General features: G+C 38.5%; 1 protein-coding gene across 1 annotated transcript; it reads right to left on the bottom strand.

The window, feature by feature from the left end:
• Positions 1 to 398: 398 nt before the first annotated feature.
• Positions 399 to 23,129, bottom strand: LOC145933769 (growth/differentiation factor 8). The gene is made up of 3 exons (XM_083033759.1): positions 21,485 to 23,129; positions 3,880 to 4,489; positions 399 to 2,968 (listed from the first exon to the last, which is right to left on the bottom strand). The coding sequence occupies exons 1-3, from the start codon at positions 21,855 to 21,857 to the stop codon at positions 2,749 to 2,751; spliced, it is 1,203 nt and encodes a 400-aa protein (XP_082889885.1). The 5' UTR covers positions 21,858 to 23,129; the 3' UTR covers positions 399 to 2,748.
• Positions 23,130 to 23,545: the final 416 nt, after the last annotated feature.

The following is a 23,545-nucleotide window of genomic DNA, read 5'->3' as shown; positions in this document are numbered from 1 at the left end:
GTTTTGTGCCCCCAAAGTTTATCAGCCGCTACCATGAATCTTGTATTGATTAAAGAGAAAGAGAGACGCATCGTTGAAACACGATTTAATAAAATGCAGATTCGTTATAGCAAGAGATATTTTTGCGTACGATTGCCAGATTTATCGCGTATCTGACTTTAAACATAAATCTGAAGTGCGTAACGCGTAAAAATAGTAAGGTACTTATCTTACAGCTGACGCACACATAAAATGCTTCAACTGTTAATTGAAAGTGGTCTCTTTGTCTCTTTTTTTAATTTTCAGTAAATTAAATAAGTCAACTTGTATCGCTGAAAAAAAAATCGCTTATATTTAAGAAGGGGGAAAAAAGGGGGAGAAATAAAATGTTATTCCGTGCTCATCGAAAAACCGTTTATTTCATGGAATAAATATTTTTCTATCTATGCTACCTATCTAGGAAGTACACATTATACATATAAGTATGCATTTTTTTGCCGTCCTCGTTCATATATTGGGGGAAAGATATATTTATATATATATTCCATTATATTTTTTTTAATTATTGATACACTGACAAACAAACGGAGAATGGATAGTGGAGGGGAAAAAAACAGTGATGAAGGAAGGAAAAGAGATGAAAAGATAGAGGACAGTTTGACAGGGGAAGAGATGAGTTACAAAAGAATCGATTTTTCAAGGAGCTTTCTCTTACATTCTAATGATTGCTTTATATAAAAATCGCAAAGTTTTTTTCTTTATAAACTCGTACGTGTATGTATTTTTTTTTTCCTTTAAAATCACATAAAGTTCAGGGACGGTGCGCGCAAGTCGATCGTGTATCGTATACTATTTTACAAAATGTAGCTACAGTGCACTTGACTCGAAGCCGAGGGATTAAAACGTGGAATTAAGTGTTACTTCGAATAGCGTAAAAAAATTTTTAGCACAATTTTGAAGATAGCAAGGATCGAAATTAATAGAATTTCGCTTCTCGATGCCTACAAGTTCAGTGGATAAATGCCACTTTGCCGCAATTATTTTTTTTTTTATTGACTAAATTTTATTGACTAAATACAAAGACCTAAATTCGTCGAAATTTTACTGGTTTCAATCGCTACATATAACTAGAATTGTTTAAGCGTCGGGGAGATACGTCTATACATATTGCAGCACTGATCCTTTCCTTCATTACGATATAATTAAGCGATGGTCGATTATGCGAGAATCAGAGAAGGATCCTATTGAAACCTATAAAAACTAATCGGACTTTAGATGTTATATTACTTGTTAAAGGATCCTTTACTGATCTTGTCTGAAAATATATATTGTCAATTTTTCAATCAACGTTACATAATGCACGAAACAAGAAGGGACGCATGTTGAAAAGAAAAAAAACGTCATTATCCCTTCTTAATAAGTGCATCTCCCGACGCGTTAAAATGCAGCTAATACTTAATAAGTCATGAAAGAAGCTACGAAAATCGGGCGCATTTCGCGAATAACGTTCATTTATCTAGAAGGAAACGTTCAATACTTATTTTCGCGATCGTGATTCATGGGAAAAGTTTTCCCGCGATATAAAGAGAAATTTCGAACGTATCGCGCCGTATATAATTACAATTTATTTAAAATCGTACTCGCGTTTTAGAAATAGCGGAGGACAGAGCCGCCGATATACGAGTAACATCCTTGTCGGGTCCTTTCAGGACCCGGGAATCTCAGCGAAGCAACACCACACACTCTTGCCTGTTACGACTTATTTACATAATTCGACACGCTCTCTCGCACACGCACTCTCACAATTTGCTATAAAAAAAAAAAAAACGATCATAATGACACAGAAACTATATATAATATTGTAGAAAGACGAGAGGGTGTGTGGGGGAGGAAAGGGAAAAGGGAAAACCATTAGAAAAACAACGATTTTACTGTACACCGAGATCTGTTGGCCAATACGTTTCCATCGATCGTCGACGATCTCTTTTACTTACAATTAGTGACAATGTATCTTGCTTCCTCGCATATAAAGGGGCAAGAATACATTTTTCGAATACAATTTTGTGACATTGAAAAAAATGCTCGAATTGTATTCTTCGCAATTTATTTAAAGTCTCGCGAGACGCAAGAGTGAAAAAAATTCAAAGTTTTCTCTTGCTTCTCACAAAACCGCGTGTTAAAAAATTTTCTACGGATATAAATTTTAAATCCATAGAGTGTTATAAATACCCCCGAGCTCTTTCTCTCGCTCCTGCACCTTCGAGGAATAGGCAAAAATCCCGTATCTCGAGGTCGTACACGCGGATCAGGTGCAAACGTATCGGCGTCTTAAAAATAATACCGTGACTCTAGGAACTATCCGCCTTGCCATGGACCACCGTCCTGGGATCACACCTGTCGCTGACGACACGAGTATCCCTTCTTGGCATCCAGCGCACAGTCTTGGAGGAGATCCTCGCGAATCACCACCCGTGCACTTTCTTTTACGTTTTCTTTGCTCTCTCTCTTTCTCTCTCTCTCTCTCTCTCTCTCCGCGCTCCGAAGGGATCCGCATCACGCGACCACTCTCCGAACAAGGCACTTTCAGTCTATCGGATGAGGAATCGCCGAGAACGCGGCGACGACATTTGACGACGACAATTGACGAGGACAACGATGATTATCGGAATTGATGAGAAGGAGGAGAGCATCGCGAGACGTTGCCTCGCACGGGACCCTCCACGTAGTCGTCCACGTCGCTCCCGTCGTCCCGTCCGACTCGTAGGTGGACTATGAGCAGCCGCACTTCTCGACCACCATGCCCGGCAGTCGCGAGAACACGATCTGATACTCGTTGTCGAAGTATAGCATCGTGATCTCGGACAGTTTCCTAGGCGCGCAGCACGGCCCGGTGTTGTTCGGCGGTTCCGCCAGACTGACGATGTGCGTGTTGGGATAGGCCGGAAGAAAAGCCATCGGACAGTCACCCGAACAGTAATTGGCATCGTATCTGCGACACAAGGATTTACGGAACCGATCGTTAATGCAAATTCCATCCAGCGCTAAGAGACTGACTTTTATTTCTCTTGTTGAGCCTTATATTATTAATTTTAGAAAGATATTAACACTGAAGGCTGAAGATTGATCAATTGATAAAACTCATCTGAAAAGGCTTTTCTTCATCTTGAAAACAAATGATATGGATGATACAGAGATTGTATACAAATATTGTGAATTGTGCATTTCAAGCTAATTAAAACGATGACACTTATCGCAGAATACAATTAACTTTGTATTCTGCGATAAGTGTCATCGTTTTAATTAGCTTGAAATGCACATATATGTGCGTGCGAGTGCACTACATAGGAGATATTTTTAGATCGAACGTGCGCAATAACAGTTTAGCATTGTTGATGTAGAAGTTGTTCTACGTGCCAGCGAGAAAGCTACAGTTCCTGTATTAAAGCCGAGTTGGCTCAAATATTTTCTTTCGGAGAAATCTTTACGAGTATACGTGCTTAACTAACGATGCATTAATCGTTTCGCGAGTCAGAATATATATGGAAGTGTTTTAGAATATTCTACTAAACGGGCATAAAATATATCGAGCTAATAATTCAAATAAAGGAGTTTATTATCATTTTTTTTCAATAAGAGACTTAAAAACAGGGAGAGAGAGACTTCCAGTAAAACATGTTTTTACTGTGGATTTATCATTAAATCTGATTATTTGATTCTGATCTTTGATCTTCACATCTATCTATAAAATTGAGCTCGAAATATGCGGAAAAAAAAAATGCGGACCAATAATGGCACTAACAAGAAAATATAATTTATCGACTGACGAGCAAACCGGTTTTCTCAAGATTAAGAAATCTTGATAAAAAAACGATTGATAAAAGAAAAGAAAAATGCACTCACTTCTTAGGTGCGATTATCCAGTCCCAGCCGAATTTTTCAAAGTCCACCGTGAGCTTATATCGGCAACACCTAGTCTCCTGGCTGGCCTCGTCGCAATTGAGTCCCACGTTTCTCTTGATCCTGGAGCTTCTTCGCGAATCGAGTTCCTGCATCTGCACCTCGAGATACGGCGCGTATTCCGCGCCTGGATTGGTCTCGACCGGGCGGGCCGAGTTCCTGCGATGATTCCCGCCGGGTCCGATGATCTTCAGGGCCACCCCGAGATTGTCCCGGGGATGTTTGAACCACTCGGCCACCATTCGTTTGAGCTCGATCGTGATCCAGCCGCCCCGTCGTCCGAACGGCCGAGGGTGTTTCGTGGTGAGAGGGGGGCCCAACAGGGGCCCGCCGGTCTCGGTCGTCCCCCGGAGGATCCTCTGCAACGTGATCGTCACCGGACTAGCGTCCTGACCTTCCAGATCGATCGCCTCGCCGAGCTCCGCGGCTTCCTGATTCACACCCCATACCCACAGGGACAATTCCGCCCTGGTAACGCGATGCTGAACAACTTTATCGGAGAATTTAAAGTAGAGTAAGTCTAAGTTGCCCTTTGAGTGCCTTAGCCTTTGATCTGAAAAAAATAGAAAAAATAAAATTTACATAATATATTAATCACATAATATGTATAATACTTATCTCTCTCGCATCCACAATCGTATACAGGGTGTCCGGTGGTTCGCGTTTCACCTGTCGTGGGCAGATTCCTGGGATCATTTGGAGACGATTTTTCCTCAGCGAAAATGTCGAGGCACCAATAATTTTCGAGTTATAAGCGATTGAAAATAAAGGGTTTTTCACAAACTAAGCCTTGTGGAAATAAAATATTAACAAAATCACATTCTTCAGTTAATTTCAGATAGAGTTTATTTTAATAGAATTTTAATTTAAGGCTTAGTTACAAAGATACATGATGACAAAAATTGGGAACATGCAAAAAATGATGACCTCCCTCGACATTTTCGCTGAGGAAAAATTGTCTCCGAATGATCCCAGGAATCTGCCCACGACAGGTGAAACGCGAACCACCGGACACCCTGTATATATAAAATAAGTAGATGAATAATTATTATATATATATTAACTATTTATAACTTATTTAATATATGTATAAGAAAGAAATATGAAATTTTTAACTTCTTTACTGCATACGATCGAAGAAACAATTTTTGAAGTTCTCTTTTTTAATTGAAAATAAGAATACTGAGATTGCATAAGATCTTAATTGCACATAATACTCGTCAGATGTTTATTTTTAATACCTTTTCTCTCAATAATATAATTTTTAATCGTGTACGATTATTTAATGCTGCGTAGTGGAAATGCATTAGGGTATGATTCGCGTCAATAATTATGTTGGAAAATTCCAAATAGGAGATATAGTGTCTCATTGATAGTCTTGTTGATGCGCTACACACGCCAGCGGTGATAAAGTGCCGTTTTTTTTCTCTCAACAGTCCGAACGTGAATGCGTTTTTTCGGGTTTTCTTTTTGAACATAGGACTCGTCATGTCGTATCCCGCATTGCATCATCTTATTATTCGTGAATGAAAGATCCTCATTGCAGTCGATATACTAATACATGCTCGATACTACATAATTCGATAAAGTAGTATCGCTGCACCGTTTTAATGCCTTCATGACCACTTTGTGTTATCTACAAATATTGGATAACGTGAAGTAGAGAATTAAAAATAAAACATATAAAAAAATATTTATTGATTCTCCCCGACGTATAAACAAAGATACCGAATAAACAAAGTGATGCGTTTTTTGATATAAATACAATTTTTGATCGCGTTTAAACATCGCAATCTGCCAGACATAAAAGATATTCGAGAGAGACAGAGAGAATGGTTGTTTTCTTATATGCACACTTATCTATCTAAAACTCAAAAATATGCATCTTGATATATTTCTGCAGTGGCTAGAAAATAATTTCACAAATCGAATATGCGCCACGGTTTTAGAGTTTTTTCTTTTTTTTTTTCTCTCAACTTCTAGCAAGATAAAGATGTCAAAATACACATTTCTGCATTCGCAAAAGTATCAATCCAAAGATCACTACATAGTACAAGCTACATATTACAACAGCTTCGTTGAGTCGCTGTAAAAGGTTATCGGGAATAGAAAATGAACGCGATAATCATTTACGTATTCGAGCTATTTCAAGTGCATTTGAGTACAAAGTTGAGACGCGAAATTATTTCCTTTTTATTAATGGTACAATGACACGATCAGCAGGAAGGAAGAGTTCATAAAAAAACCTAGATAGATATTGCAGAAGAAGCAGTAGCAGACGATTTGCATCGATCATCATCATTATCATTGCGTTACATTATTGGCGGAGATTGCAATGACTGCTGTAATGCGCGCGAATAAATAATTATTTCTAATTGGTCGATAACCAGACGAAAGCGCGATAAAGTGGCGTTATTAGAAAACACTGTGTTTTACATTGCGGGATATACGAAAGTTAATTGATGCGTGATAATGCGTTTTCTATGATCGGAGATCTTATAACGGACATAATGTCGATTCCCTGCGCGATTTGGCCTTTTTACGATTGAAAGAGAGCCCATAAATTACATGTAATAATCTCATATATACGTAAGCGTGCACACGTAGATATGTACGATCGGCCGATATATAGGCGTTCACTTTTTCAAATAAGTTTATCAGAAACGGGAGAGCCGCAAGACACTTCCTTCGCCGATCGCGATATACTTTCTCGACCGATCGAATGAAACATACATTTCATGCGTCTCTTTTTCTGATTGCCGGTTGATAGCGATTTAATGACGTCGCGAAGCGCGTTTCCTTGAAAATCGTTATTTTCGTTAACGACTTGAAACGACTTCCGATGATTACATTATCGGCGGGATACACTTGCGGAAAGATGAAAAGAAAAAAGACAAAAATCGATCGTCCGCGATCGATTATATTCGTGTCGTTCTGTCCTCTTTTGCTCGACACGACGATATCGCGAACGAACATCTTCGGAATCACGTGGATTCCGACGAGCAGCGAATCAGCACATAATCATTGACACGAGGCAGTCAAGGAGGAATCTCTTTCGGGTCGCACACTTTCTACGATTATAAATATTCAAAGATAAAACGCGCAAAAATTTTCTGTATAAATAAAATAGAATTTCATAATTTCGTAGAATTTTTTTAATTTATCGCGATTCTGCCAAAGGTGGAGTATCGCTCTCCGAGTATTTAGTGCTGTAGATTTTTTTTCGCACATTGTACAATTAATTCAGAAAAAAAGATTCAATCTCTTCGCAGTTTTCTCCGCGCTTATATTCGACGTTATGTAAAAAGATAGATCTCGAGAGAAACTACACGAGTAGTTAATATATTTTATCTCGTAAAACCGATTGCAAAACCTTTGCTTCTCGATATTCTTTTGATCTTGTCTCACTCGTTGCGAACTAGTTTCGGTACAAGATCGAGATGAGTTGCAGCGCGATTGCATCGGGGAATCGCGAACAAAACAAACGCCGGCAAAAATCCGAAGGATGCGGTCGGTGTTTTCAAAATAAGAGGATCCGTCAATTTAGAAATTTCTTCCCTCTCGTCGAACCGCGGCGTATGTCGTGGCTGGGCAAAAACCCGCTTCGCAAATAAAATCCCGCGCAGGATTTCCTCGTGATTGTGATACCCGCTCGAGGGATCGGCAATAAATCAGGAAGAGAGAGAGAGAGAGAGAGAGAGAAGTCGCGTCCCCGGGTCGTTTCTTGTCGATCGCGCGATCTCGGTGACACACACGTGCGTCCGACATTTACCCCGATGACCGACGTTAAAACCCGATCCCGGAGAGCGATCGATCGCGGATCGATCGATCGATCGATCGATCGGCGGCGGAAACGCGAATAAAAGAGGAGGGGAGGGAAAAAGAAGAAAGAGAGAGGCGGCACGACAGCGGGCAGATTTATATACACCGGTAAGAGACTCTATTCAGGCCATCGCTCGGTAAGACGACCGCTTCCACGAAGAGTAGAGCCACCTCAAATCGTACCGTTATACGGGAGCGAGCGAATGTTTTTCTCCCGATCGATCAATCAACGCGTTCGAGAGATACGCGACTTTGAGCGCATCTTCTAAGCCGGCCGCGCTCGTCCTGGTATTCGACTGGTTCCTCGATCTCGCGATCGGTCGGCTGTAAGAAATTTTCCGCGAAACTTATGAATCTCGGACAGCATTTCCCGAATTAGGGGACACGACGCGATTCGAGGAAGATTTAAAAGAAAATGGTTTTAGATGATCGTATTTAAAAAAAATAATAGTAAATCGGTCGAACCATATGGATCGAAGAAAATTTTCTTTCACATCTCTGAAAGTGCATTTATATGCTTATTTATATGCTTAGACATAATTCATTTATACGCAGATAATCTCATGATATAATTTGCATAATTCTCTCAATAAAATTAGTTAATATATTTTTATTTCCAAATTATAATTCATTCTTCGTTATTATATAATATAATTGAAATCTTTGAATGATATTTATTTGCTGAAAATTTATTAATTATTCTATATGCAATATTTTTAGTAATTTGTTATTATATTATTCATGTATAGGTAAATATTAATTTCTGTTTGATGAATAATATTTATTTAAATATTTATAGAAGTGCGATGCGAAAGAGAGAAGAGAAGCAAAATAGAGTCTACATTTATTAATTTACCCTGTAGCAGTAAATCATCCCTCGAATGAAATGTCTTTCATTATTCGACATACGAAAAGCTGGAGACACACAGCTTCGACTTTCCTCAATTTTGCATGAAAATTCGACGAAATTGCGTGGGGGAGGTTTATTTTCGTTAACGTTTTACGAGAGCAACCGCGAGAGACGGACGCGATTAACCTTGCGGCTCTCCGCGTTTTCGAGCACATTCGAATAATTCGATTATCATCTCTCTCCCCGCGGCTTCTACCCTCGTCTCGCCTTTTATTCGCCGTCACTGTCACTGTCACCCGTCAGTGCTGTCTTGTGCAACGATCTCGTCTGACGCGGGCGCAGAGAGACTCGCATCTACCATCTATCCGTAGACATCTACATGATGCCACCACCGTCTACCCGTCACACCGTCTACCGCGAGGACTAATTATTATTAATCACGTCAACTTTACGATTACGGGGACGGGTCCTCCCCGTCGCGCCCTTTGCGCTTTTGTCGTGGTTGAAAGTCGGCGAGAGAAAGTTTGACAGTCGAAAACGTCTTTCACGTATTGACTCTACCGGTTGATGTTTCTACGACTAATCCGTTTCACAATTGGTCGATTCTATGTCAATTATTTGCCACGGTGAATTATAAATTTTCAATATCCGGCTTCTTATATCTGGCTAAAAAGTAAAAGCTAAATAATATTGTAGTAATATCGGAGTATTGTTGAAGAGAAAGCAATCGTCTCTCTGCCACGATAATATCTTATTTAATAAAGTGTAAGAACACAATTCAATTACTACGTCTTCGATTTAGATTACGTTATCGGGAATTTTATCGTGAGAAATTTACGATAAAGAGAAATTTACCCCAAGCTTTGCGTATAATGTTTGCCATAAATCATCAAAGCAAAAACTAAACTCATTAGAAGTTTTCAATTATAAGTCACTTCGCATCATCATCTTTAGTAAGACTGTCTCGTACACGTGTATTTATGCTCGTAAAGAAAATATTGTAACGCAATATTTAGGATACAGAAAGAGCGATGTGAAATTAAATGAGCATCGGGATTAAATGAAATCGGGCTGTTTTGGCCGAGAGAACGTCCCGATCATACAGAGTCTACGAGGAACATGTGCGACGATTTGTGATATTTTTAAACGTCGTCGCCGCCCTTACGTTAGCGAGACGTAGCCGGAGAATGAAAGAAGAAGCGGCCGATAGCGGCGAAAAGTGCATCTCTCTCTCGGGGATGCTGGACCCGGAGGGAGAGAGAGGGAGGGGGAGGGGGAGAGAAAGACCATGCGTCGTAAATGGTAGGAGGTCGTTCCGTATCAATTATTTCTTCGCTTTATTTATAGGCAGGGCCACGACACCGCGGTATCATCGTTGTTTTCCATGATTTCCATACCCGTTTCAACGGGCTTTTCTGCCTCGACTTTCCCGTTTATACTATACGCGATTCTACGACGCGACGTACGTCGACAAAAATCGCGACTCAGTTCCGCGACTAGCGAAACTCCGATTATTATATGTGGTATAGGTCGATAGACGCTAAACGAGCGATAAGTTCTAATTACCAGAGATTAGACATCATTTGCTTTCACAACAAACTTTTCGAGCGACTTCGGTCGAAGCGGAGATATCGACTAAATCAGAAACGCACATAGATATCGCCTACAAGGAACGGAATATTAATATGTCACGAGTATAATTGATAAAAAAGTATAGTATATAAATAATTTATCAAAACCAACAATCCATCTATAATATTTACTTCGACATATAGCATATGTTGTTTTCGCCGATCGACTATGAAATATATGTATGTAGATACGATATGCTAGAAGAGCAAGGAGAACGAGCACGTTGACTTTATTCGTCGCCGAAGTTTCGTACGGCAGCCGCAGAAAGTCTTTCCACGTTTGTTCTACTGTGCAATGCGAGTGACCTCCGCGTTCGCTAAAATCTATATTTATCCCAAGCGCTGAAGCACGATGTACTTAGTGGCTTTGGCTTTATTGTTTTCATCCCGCGCTCATCCTTCTTTTTGTCGTTTACCTTTCCCACCCCTGCCTGCGCCGACAACTGTCACATTTACGGCTGTCAGATTTATTTGTGTCTGCGTGACACACGCATCGGTTTGAAAATTCGCGTCGCGTTTCGTCACGTGCACTTTCCAAATGTGTAATATTCTCGAAAATTTATAATTACCCGACATTCAGAAATTTTTAAATGTGGACGTATCTAAGGATGATGATGATAAATAAACTGCGTGAACAGGCGTATTAAAATGGCTTATATTAGCTTTCAGTTTAAAAATAAATTGCTATAACATTATTTTTTAACTATACAATAATACACACGTAGTAGAGATATTATATACCTTCGGAAGAATTTTAGGAAGAGGATCATATGAAAGAAGTTATATAATTATCAGCGAGATAAGAAGAGTATAATTAAATTAAATCATTTCAGCACCTTCGGTGAAGGTGAAAGATATCTCGTTGAGTCGCCAAATAATCCAATTTTATCGCAATTATCTCGCTCTTATTTTTTTCTCTATACTGTTTCTCCGAAGAAACACAATGAATTAAGAATCTCTCTATGTCGACTGAAGCATCAAAATTCGAGCGACATTACCGCAAGATGCTCGACTCGCGAAGTTTTTGGCGAAGGGCGCTCTTCTTTTTTTCGCTCTCGACTTTAAATATAGCTCGAAACTTCTCGCGCCAGACGGTCTGTAGCCTCGTCTGGACGAAAATAAGCCATGTTTCCCGCGTCCTGACGATCTTTCTTTCCATTTTTTTCCGGCCGATGCCGACGTAGTGACTCGTGTGTCATGTTACACGGTGCCTCCCCTTGTCCGACCTTCAAGCACGAAGACGAGCAGCAGGAAGGAACGAGAAGGGATCGGCGGAAGATAGTGTCGCACGAGGATGCAAAAGTGGCATAGCTTCGGCCTTGAGACGAGACGGCAAAAATTATCATCGCATTCGAGAATACGCGAAACTTCTTTCTTGCAGGATTTAGAAAGTATAATCCTCTGTTACACGAGATTCGAGATAAATCTGTTACATCCAATTATATTAAAGTAGGCATAATCGCGGCAGACATTATTATTTGCCTACGAGAACATAGAAAAAAATGCGTATATATTAAATATAAAAATTACACACAACATAACGATATTAAATATAATTGATATATCGTGCGCACTTGACGCAGTTCTCGCCCTTTAATTAATTGATTTAATCTCGCGACAGGATCGCTTGCTTGCGCCGAAAGGAGAAACGGGTTCTCGCGAAGGAGATGTCGACTTACACGCATCCAATTTGCCTAAACAGCCAAGGGCAGTTGGAGGCAAGAGGAGGAGGAGGGTTTTGCGTGTGTCTAGACGAAAACGTCTGCCTCTACGCATACCTACCCGCTCGCCAGGAGCGTTGAACCCCGAAATTAATGTTGTAACGCAATGTCGTATCTCCCCGTCCCCGTCCCCGTCTCATCCCATCCCCCTGTGCCGTTTCGTTGCGCCTAAAGCCGCTCGATAACGTGCCCTCTGACTTCGTCTTGGGAATACCTAATTGCACTAATGATCCTGCGAGCCCACGTAGGGCGCGGGGGTGAACGACCCTTCCCGGATTTGTCGCGTGGAGAACGCATTCGCGTTCGATAGAGGCGCGATTCATCAGCTGTTTCGCTCGAAGGCGTAACAGGCGCAAAATCTTGCTGTCAAAAATTTCTAGGGAAACTAATCCTCATTCAATCGCATCGGAACGTATATTGCATACCCGCTTATCTAATGCCGACAGGCAAATTAAAAAATGACAAATTTTATCTACATTATATAAATTTATTAAACCAATTTTTTAAAATAAAATTACTATTTCTAATTTTACAGCTAATCTATTTTCCTAAAAATACTTGGAGAAGAATGTTGGTGTAGAAAATTCGAGCGCTAAAATCTGAAAACATTTGCACCTAAAAAATACTTGCAACTTTATTTATTCGATTTCGCATCGAGTCGTCTCGCTGACGCCTTTGTTAAAAAGTTTCATCCCCCTTGTACATCTGCGCGACGCCAGATTTATCGTGCTAGCGTTCTCGCGTTAAGTAATTACCGCGTTGAACACGATCGATGATAATTCTAAGCAATTCCCTGCTCACACACGTCCGGGGGAAGAAGAAGAAGGGAAGGGAAGAGGGAGCATTCGCTATACCTATCTACCCGAGTACTTATCGTTTTTTTCCGGTGGCGGAGCGAACGCGCTCGCTCGAAACGCAACGCACCCCCGTAAAACACGCTCCTCCGAGGGATCACCTCTTCCGGGGCGAGATCGGCCGGCACCGGGGCGAGACCGGACGTAAAAACTGCCGTCTCTTCGAATAATCTGCATCGCGTGACGCGGGGTTGGCCCGCAATTGCGCGCGACTGCACTTCGACAGTATAACAGCGTAACTCGATAAAATTCGCATTTGGGTCACGCGTACCGGTTCCCTCTCTCCTTCTTTCTCACTTGCTCCTTGTATTCTTTCTCCCTTTTCCTCCTGGTCTGTTTCTTCGATACCCTCTTTTCCCTCGAAAGGGTGCCTCGCGGCATCGCGTGCGTTTATGCGCCCGCGTCCCCTTCTTACGGAGAGAGGAGACCTGCCAATGCGCTATAGGGGCAGGGGGACGGAAAAAGACGGAAACGCCTGTACTTGCACCCCCGATTGCTTTCTCGTTCGTGTCCAAGTAAATCTGTCGGATAACAAAAGTTTTCTCACGCAGGAAATCATACACGAGTGTTCCGACCGCTGTTAAAATAATTAGACTCAGTACATTTCCTTGAAAATATTACACATTAATTCTTTCAAACATATCCGCTCTTCTCCGAAAAAGACTTAAATAAAAAAATTTTTTTAATAATAAAATTGATACGAGAAAAATAAAAGAAATGATGAAAACTATGCTGCATCACGCGTGATGAATTTAAAGATTAATTACACGTATGATTTTACGATCTTTTTACGCTAGTGAGATATAAACTTATAAAAATTATCGATTTCTAATTCTATCGAAAATCTCTGAGAAATCGAATGATATATCTATATCTATATCAAAATTCAGTGAAAAAAAGCGTAGTGAATGAATACTAGAAGCACAAACTCCTGCCTGTGAGTTTGCTAATTACAGTTATTATCTGAATTACCGTTATTAATCAGATATATCAGATTATCAGATTTGCCAATTTCGTCGAAACTGATTTAAGACCAATGTAGAAAGGCAATTAAGGGATAATAGCAGGAGGATAGGAAGTGATTGTTACGATTGTGACATATATCTCGGAAAGAAAAATGAAAATAAATATACATATGCATGTATGGTCATGTAAAAGATAAATACACAAATAGTGAAGCAAACTCAGCTAATACAATAGTATGAATGCTTTATAACTTTCCTCCTGTTCTAGAGCTCTATTGAATCCTACATTTGCTTCTGTATAGTATGCTTTTTAATATAATACTATATATTTGATTAAAAAAAGAAACAGCTTCTTATAGGATAAGATTTAATGATCTTCTATATCAAACTTTTACGATAGACAAAATATTACGGAATTACAAGATCATATTCTTCTATTTTGGAATGTGTTAAACATTTCTAGAAATAGATGTAAAAATAGATTGTAACAAAATAAATCTATAGAAGAATTAATTTAAAAATTGATTTTGCCAAAAAATGTCTAGTTTAATGTTTTTAAATTTGTTTGTTATTTATATATGTAAAAAAGTTTTTAAAAAGTTTATTTATAATATATACATGTAATTATATATGCTTTGAAAAATATTGCATCGTATCCAGATAACGTTAGCAATATTAATTTGTGGAAACTTTTTGCGATAACGGATATGTATTGTGAAAACAGTCAGAAAAAAAAATATTTTGGAAGATTGTCTGGGATGGTCTTGGACACGCGGATTGTCTTTAAATAATTTTTAATTATGACAACGGTCATGCCCTTGTCTGCTTAATTATCAAAATGCACGCGCGTTGTTACACATTCAAAAAAGAATAAGAATAGAAAACACAATAATGATGATAATTTCGGCCAATTTATATAAGCGTTTTATATCTGTATATGCTATGTGTATATCGCTATAGATAATTACAATAAAAAGTCGCAAACTCGATTTTGAGTCCACGTGAAGAACTTTGAAACAATCTGGGACGTAAATATGGATATAGTAAAATAACTTTTACATAACTCTAAAAAGAGCACCACAAAGATCGAAACAAATAATTTTTATTTTAAATTTATAAAATCTATTGATATATGTATGTATTCTCGTTTTCTTTCCTCTATTTCTTCTCCTAAATTTGTTATCTTACAATTAGAAATATTGAGAAAATCTTTTATATCGATAATATATTTACAAAAATTTCGATTTTTTTAAATAAAATTAAGTAAATATGTATTTTTTTCATAATTAAATTTATTTTATATATAAATTTTAATAATTAAATTAATATACAAGCATAAAATTAACTTTTATATATAAATATTATATATAAAATGCAAATTAATTTTTACTATGTTTCTATTCCTTCTCTGTAGCAAATCGATTTTATGAAGGCAGTAATATGATGATTATATAATAAATATTAAAAAAGTATTAATTCGTGTTTACGTAAGACATGGAACAAAAATTTTTCTTCGTAACTCGATAGCGCAATATTAGCGAGTATGTGAATTGAACGACTGGACAATTATAATTATATCGTTGGATATCTATAAAAATATTTCGACAAAATTTTATTTCATACGATCCTCTTTTATAATTATCTTTTGCTACATATTGCCTTCTTCGAGTTTCAAGGCGTGTCGACCGCTTTGAACAATCATCGTTCCAGCTGACTAGAATAAATTGCTGTCCTAGAGTAGCTCCGGGCGCTACGTCATGGAGCGCTAAGCTCTATCTCAACATAATGTAGTCCTAACAACCGCCAGTCATCTACAGACAGCTTTAACGCGATAATGGGAGATGGACCTGACCTAGGCTCTGCATCAGCCGTGACCTTCGTTGGAGGCCGGTTCGTCGTTCGCACACGTATGCATTCGCGAATCTTGCCGATCACGTGTAGTAATATATTAGAGAGAATGAGAGAAAGAGTCTCACAACGAAATTTCTCTAGAAAATTTATTATTACCCAATTAACAATTCAGTATTAAAACTTTATACAATAGATCGCAGACTGAAGAATTCGTTATGATAAAGATTAGGCTGTCTCTTTGTGCTCACCGCCGCGTAATCTCTCGATGACGTTAACCAAAATTATTCCTATAGGAAATATTCGCACACGTCGGTCCGATAGTTGCTGCGATTGATGAACTGTCTTTGAAATGTTTACCTCGCGTGTATCGGCGACGCATATTAAAATGATACGATAGGGGACTAATTAAATGCATAAAAAGTTCATTGACAGAAACATCACCCTGTGTAGATGAAATTAATAGATTTCATCGTCGTAATTAGCAGAAAACGAATTTTTTTCCCGGAATCTTGTTTAAAAAGATCACCACATGGCACTCGACGTTTATTATCCAAATTGAAATGATAATTTCGTATATTTTTCTGCAGGGGATGTTTCACATTGGCATTTTGGCGTTGCAATTTAACTGTAAAGACTTCAATTAATATGAGTTACGGTGGTTCACATATGTATTATGTTAGATTGACCGGATATAATAACTATTAATTAATTCTACAAAAAGAAACCGAAATTATATTTTTTAAATATATATTATCGATATAAAAGATTCTCTTAATATATTTTTAAGATAAAAAAAGAGAATTAGGACTTACTTTTAAACTTACTTTTTCTTCTAACTTTTTTTGAAAATTCAATTTTAAACTTCTTTTAATCAAAATCGATTCAAATTACAAAGGAGTATGTAATATAAAAGATCTGTCTCTGTATGTGATTAGTGAAAACAAATGATTGCAATTTCTCAAACTATCTTAAAGTGCTGATTCGGTCATTGATGAACAATGACTTATCGATACATCATGTGTTGTCACGTCATATATACACATTTATGTGTGTACGTATATCTGTGTACTCTGACAATCTCACAATCTGATCGACTTGCAGCAAGAGGCGATCAAGATCACTTGATCTCTTGAGGACGTCAGGCAAAAACCGCCGGTCGTTTTACCGAAGGAGATATCAAGATACAGAAAAAAGGTACACGTGAAAATTGTAGAAAACAGATGTGGATAAAGAGTAAAGTAGGGAAGTGACTGTGAAGGAGAATGCAGAGTGTAATCGATGACTTCAAAGAGAGAAAAAGAGGAAAACGATAATAGAAAAGGCTATTGAGAAAAGAGGTAATATCTGAATTTTTGGAAACAGATCGAGAAAAAGAGTCACGTTACACATCGGGATACTGAATAAATAACTAGTAAAAAAATTTGTAAATAAAAAGCGGGTGAAAAGTAGCAAAGATAAAATAAGGAAAAGATTACGGCGAAAGTTGAATAAAACAGTGACAAACGAGAGAAAGTACAACGAATACGACTCATATAAATAAGAAAAGATATGAAAATGCATTGAAAACAAGAAGCAAAGATATGAAAATTGCAGATTAAAATAACATAAATTAAACAATTTATATGCGTGCGTAAACATACAAGCGATTTGTGCAAATTTATGAAAACAATGATACATAGAATTAGATGCAAAAGTTAGGTGCAGTTAGCATCAATCTCGTAAAAATAATTAATGCACTCTTGATCTCCCCAGTATACAAGTCCTCTATACTTTGAGACTAAATAAAATCAAAAAAATATCCTCTAACTTTCCTTAAATTGTCATCGTATAATTGATCAACAAAACTAATTAGCGCGCTTATGTATCAAAAAATATAGAAAGCTCTAATATACTTATAAATAAGCATAAAAAATCTAGAAGAGAAAATGTAAAAAGCATATTGTCATTAAACAAGACGCAATTAATAGAATCAAAGTATCGTAGGAGATGCGTATAGAAAAGACTCGGCGAGGCTCGCGAAGGAAGGAAATTCGCACGAACGAATTTCCAAAGATCGTTCCCTGCAGCGGGACCGAGATGCTCGAAGAGAAGAGACAAGAGGTCGTCGGTGATAACCCGTTGCGAATATGATATACCGGTCAGGGATTCTTTTTTTAGCATTCTTTCGATGCTATTTTCTATTCAAATTCGACGGCGGCCGATATCGAAATTTAATTGTTATTGGGTGTAGTACGCGCGTTTTACGCACTGTACTCACGCACCGTACGTAAAAAAAAGTGCCATGTGATCCAGTTAAATATATGTATTTCTTTTTTTTTTTTTTTTTTTTTTTTCGTTAAATCGTTCCGGTTATTAATCTTACCGATAATGCCAGACAGTGGCGTAACTTCGCACTCTCGTTTGCGCTCTTCGTCTCGTTCGTGTTATCTGCACAACACTAAGTATATGCGAACTTATTTTTGGTCGTTGCAATGGCAAGATCAGTTTAGGAAGCGAATGACATTTATTGACACACTTTAACGAAATATATGGCGACTTAGGAAGAGTTTAGAATATGTTTAGTATATTGATTATAAATTCAAGTTATTTATAAGTAAGTGCAATCTACAAATAAGAGACTGTGATTTATACAGCGAGCACATTTTTTAGATAGATTAATGTTGAATAATTTTTTAAAATTGTGAACATTTTTTTACGACCACTTTTCTTTTTAACTCTCATTTTAATTCCTTTCTGGAAGTTTATTTTTTGATAAATACTTCATGAAGCTCTTTCTATTGTTTTAATTATATTTTTACATAGGAGAAAATAACAGATATACATTTCATTCTATATAATACGTCTAAAAATAAAATTTTATAAACACATCTCTCTCTTTTTCATCAGTTTTTTTTCTCTATAATAATTTCATGTTGCAAAATGCTGTCAACATTTTCATCTCACAATGTATGAGATGTATCTCTAATCTCCAACCATTTTAATAGTAATCCTACTATATATATTAAAAAATTATAACAATTTCAATGACAGTTATTTTAATCTCAATGATATGACACTCGTGCGTAATTAATAACAAATTTTCCAGCTTATTCGCCTCTCTGTAATTTATCCTCAACGTAAACTGAGGGTGTAACACTTCATCATGGTTCACCAGCAACGGCCTTCGAACAACCGTATGTAATTAGTGACCCACCCGATGCGACGGCAATGTGCAATGCAAATTCGCTGCAAAAGCCTCGATCTTTGGGTCTCTCACGTATTCCGATTGCAGTACTTGAAAATAAAGCTATAATTAGCACGATAATAATAAATGGCAAGGCTTATATCGGAATGCCAAAGTGTCCGTAATCACGCGATACCCGATAATCGTCCACAATATGGTAATCGATGCGCCGGTGAACTCTGTCAAATTCGCCGTCTTCGAGACTGATGCGCGCGGAAAAGAAAAGGCGGGCAAAAATTATGCTAATAAAATTCAAATTTTGTTCGAAAAAGCACCGAAGCCCGATAGCCCCGAAGAACCGATCGGTTCCTCTCCTAAGCAGGTCGTTGATCTTATTTTGTTTCTTTTTTTCCTTTTCGCGAACATACGGAGGCCCTAATAGCGGGTTGCGGTCCTACCGACACTATTACGTGCTTAGCAGCAAGTGGCTCGAAGGCACTTTCGCCCGAGGGACTCGTGCGGCGACGGACTGCGTTTGGAGCTCTCCTTCTGCTCCTTAACAAGTGTATATTATACACGAAACGCATACGGGGTGTCCCCGAAAACACGCAATGTTCTTAAGCCTTTATCAGTATAGTCGAGTGAGCCCTGTGATATTTCACATTTCCAATTCCTTTTACGTAGAACACTTTGCAGACCTAGTCTTATCTGTAAGCTTTCTAATTTTTTATTGAAATTTTGTATTTTGTATTTTGTATTATTATAGAGTTAATTAAAAGTCAAAATATTTCTCACTTAATCCTTGCAATAAGAAAATACCCACAAAAATTGCAAAGAACTGTCAAAAGATCCGAAATATGCGAATTCTGAGACACCTAGTGTAAGATATTATATAGGGACTAAGGGGAGAGAGAGGTCGGAGCCTCGATAAGGCCTATTATCGCTTTGCGAAAACTCTCAAAACGTCAAAGCGATCAAAGTTGTCAGAAGTAAAAACCGAAGGTCTAAAATTATACCATCAACGATTAAAGAGTCCAATTTTAGTCAGCATTAATCATTTAGATGCGTTAATATATAAAGCACTCAGAAGAGAACACGCCATATACATATATACTACTAATAAGACTAAATTGATATATAACAGGTTTAGGGACCAAATTATTTGATTATATAAACTCTATATATAAATAAAAAAGTAAAGAATTAAAAAAAAAATTATTTTCAAAGCTTTAATCTTTAAAATTTTTTTAAATGTTAAATACTTATTTCAAAACGCTATATTTATTCATTTTTTTCGATTATTATAAATTACACAAAAGGTTATCAAAATAAAGAATTTAAAAATGTTTATTCGAGATCAAAATATTAAGAAATTATATTACTTTCTATTCCACATTCGCGATGTTGAGTTACAAAGCTAAGTAATATCATGACAAAAAATAAAAAAGTGTGTGAGAGAAAAAAATACAAACATTTTAAAAACAATCCTCGATTTCAAAGATTAAATATTTAATTTTTTACTAAATTAAATTTATTTTATACGATTTTAATTCTCACTTATATTTTACAGAGATTTATCAAATTTTTTATGTTCTGAAGATTTACCTGCAGTAAATGCAAGTTATCGGATAAATCTTAGAGCAATATATCCGATATGTCTAAGAGCCAGTTATATAATTGTTACTTTAGCACTACAAACATACATACACATACAAATATATTTATATGTATAAATATATATAAAATTATATGACGCTCATCAATGATGATAATACGATGCAATTATGTACAACGTGTAAATACGCTGGACAGATCACCGAGAATTGTTAGAATAACTGAAGTTACTTGAGAAGTTACTGAGGTTACTTAAAGTTGTCAAGGAAAACACGATCGGTGTGTCACGTATGAAACATTACCATTTGAGATAATTAATTTTGAATAAACCATGGCGAGATAAAGATCTTACCGCAGCCTGGCGCCATGGATAACGTTACCTTTTACTAACATAAGTTACGCAACGAGTTTTTGCATAGTCGTATATTAAAATTAAATATCTTGCAGAAAAATGATCGCAACTCGACTTATACATATATATTGTATTTGATAATTCATTGCAGATTTTCAATATCGCATTACATCTTGTGTATATTACAATATCTGGTGTACATTAATTGATTACTATGTAGAATATGACATTTTCGAGAAATTTTAAAATTTAAATTTTCCATTATTTATTTTCAGATTTATGATGTATATATCATAAAAATTAAAATTGTAATTAAGCTAATATTTTTGCATGTGAAATTAACATTTTGATAGTATCTAATTAGAGGTCTTTAAGTTTTTTATTAAAGACTTGAGAAAAAAGTAAATCATACGGGAAATCAAATTCGCGTACTAATATTTTTCTCACAGAAACAAATAAGAATAAAATCTAATAAAAATATATAAAATTACATATGAGTAAAATTGAAAAAATATAACTTTAAAATGATAATGTACAGGATGTTCGAAATTGAGGCAAATTATTTATCTTCTAACAAATATAGAAAGAAAAGTTGTAAAATAAAATGAAATAATATATGAATTTTTCATCTTCTCATACTATTTATTATACATTCATTGGTCTGGAAAAGTTCTCGTAAATATTTTCTAATCACCGAAGAATGTAAAAAGGAAGAAGAAACTTACGTGGCTGCGCCAAGGCAATGACACTCTCCGTTTTGGCGGTGTACTCGTCAACCTCTTCGTGGTGCGTGATACCAGGTTCAAGTGGTTGAGGCTGATCGGCCTGCATCCCGTATATGTCCATCAGCTTCGAGATCGGTGGGATCCTTGGCAGAGCCCGACCCGTCATGTTGGGCGCCTGTTTCAAACCGAGCTTGTTCAGGATCTGTTCCTTGATCGCCTCCAGACTGAGCGCGCGGATCTCTTCGTGCATCCTGCAGGCGTTGCACGAGTTACCGGCCATCGCCAAGTGCCGGCCATGGGTTCTCTCGATGCCGGGGGCATCGAAGGCACCGAGGAGGACCAGCGAGAGTAATAGCAGCGCTCTCGTGACCATCTTGTTCAAGGTCGCCCTTGGTTGAATCAACTACGATCGGCCTTCGTCGCGACAAGAATGATCAGATGATCGATAGCATCGTCGCTCGTCGCTCCTCGAGTTTCTCTTGTTTTCCCTCCGAGAGACCGATCTTAGATTTTCTCGTACTTTCCACGTACTTTCTTCTATTTTCGACGACGAAAATCGTTTATCTTCGATAACGATCCTTACAGAGCTTCTACTTCTTCCTGCGTACTTCCGGCTTTCTTCGCGAAAAAAGTCTCTTTCCTCGTCGCACCGCCGGCTTCTTCCTGAACTTGCGCAACCATACGTTCTCCTCTTGCAGGAACTCTTTCTGGTCCCTTTATCGTGAAGCTCGTCACCGTCCCCTGAAGACGATGCTCCGCCGCAAGAAGGCGACCGGCCTCGATCACGATCGCGATCCACACGATCCAGTTTCGCTTTCTTTCTTCTTACGTCGCGAAGCTATTAACTCCGTGGATTCTCGTGAATCTTCGACAAGGGAACAAATCTCTTTCACCTATGCAGAAGATATGATCGAATCGAAAAGATATCGCCAGATATTTTCCGAGCGGTTTGCTCCACTTTTTATGGTGTTCACCAAAACCGTTCTCACGCACACCAATCACTGCGAGAGAGAGAGAAAAAAAGAGAAAGAAAGAGAGAGAAAGAGAGAAAGAGAGAGAGAGAAAATCACAAGGCACTTTAAAGTATCTCGTCGAGATTTTGTGCAAAGTGTCCTGGAGATCATACGGTCCGGTGCATCTTCGTGACCTTCAACCCTAGCACCAGCCTACTGTCGGTCCAAGACACGCGTTGTCGCGTGATCGTTTCAGTGACAGTTCCCGCTTCCTGTCAGTTCATCTTTAGACGTCATGGCGCCAAATCCGACCTGGTTACCTCAACCTTCGGCGATGGGATCAATCCCCTAGGTCCCTCGCTCGTGTCTGTCGCGCGACTATTCGTCACCCTTCCTGTCCACGACGTTACACTTCCGGTACTCTGACTCGGCCGGCACCACCGGGTATACTATTGTTGCGGGTACCAGTCTCTCGCGCTAACCAGCATCACCCTCAAATCTGGGAATCATCAACCACCCTCTAATATCCGGCCGGGATCCCGAAGAGAAGAAGGTGATGAAGAAGGTGATGAAGAAGGTGATCGTGTGCGAGGGGCAGCGACGTGACGGACTGGTAGAACCCAATGGATCCTAAGAGCTTGCCGGCCTGTCAAGCACTGAGACAGGAGGCGCGAATTCTCACCGCATATATGTCCGAGGTGGAGGCCTTATCCTCTCTACTTCTTCTTTCTTCTTCCCCTTCCCTCCCTCTTTCTCTCTCTCACTCTCTCTCCCTCTATCCTCTCCAGCTACTTCGCCATCTCCCTCCTTCGCGCGAACGTCTCTCTTCTCTCTCCCGTAGAGTATCTTACGCACTCGCGTTGTAGGGGCCGAACGTATATCTACACCAGCCGCCAACAAATGTCCCCCTTTCCTCCCCCTCTGCCCACCCTTCTCTCTCACTATTCCCCGCCGCTCCCAACCCTTTCCGTCACCGCTGTCGCCGTCGCCGTCGCCGTCGTCGTCGTCGTCGCCGCCGCCGCCGCCGCGAATGCCTCCTCTCCTCCCCCGACCCCTCTATCGCTCGACTGTCGCACCCGGCGTGACCCGTCATACGGACCTCTTCTTC

The sequence above is a fragment of the Prenolepis imparis genome, unplaced genomic scaffold, assembly GCF_030444845.1.
Source record: "Prenolepis imparis isolate NDT839.2.m4 unplaced genomic scaffold, iyPreImpa1.0 SCAF_3, whole genome shotgun sequence".
Taxonomy (NCBI): Eukaryota; Metazoa; Arthropoda; class Insecta; order Hymenoptera; family Formicidae; genus Prenolepis; species Prenolepis imparis.
This window is presented reverse-complemented; position numbering and strand designations above follow the sequence as displayed.

What these genes read in the sequence shown, in the direction of transcription:
- LOC145933769 (XM_083033759.1), bottom strand. Translation starts at nt 21,857, where the DNA reads ATGGTCACGAGAGCGCTGCTATTACTCTCGCTGGTCCTCCTCGGTGCC. An exon ending in CATTGCCTTGGCGCAGCCAC is followed by an intron (nt 4,490 to 21,484) that starts GTAAGTTTCTTC and finishes TATTTTTTTCAG; the next exon opens with ATCAAAGGCTAAGGCACTCA. An exon ending in TGGATAATCGCACCTAAGAA is followed by an intron (nt 2,969 to 3,879) that starts GTGAGTGCATTT and finishes CTTGTGTCGCAG; the next exon opens with ATACGATGCCAATTACTGTT.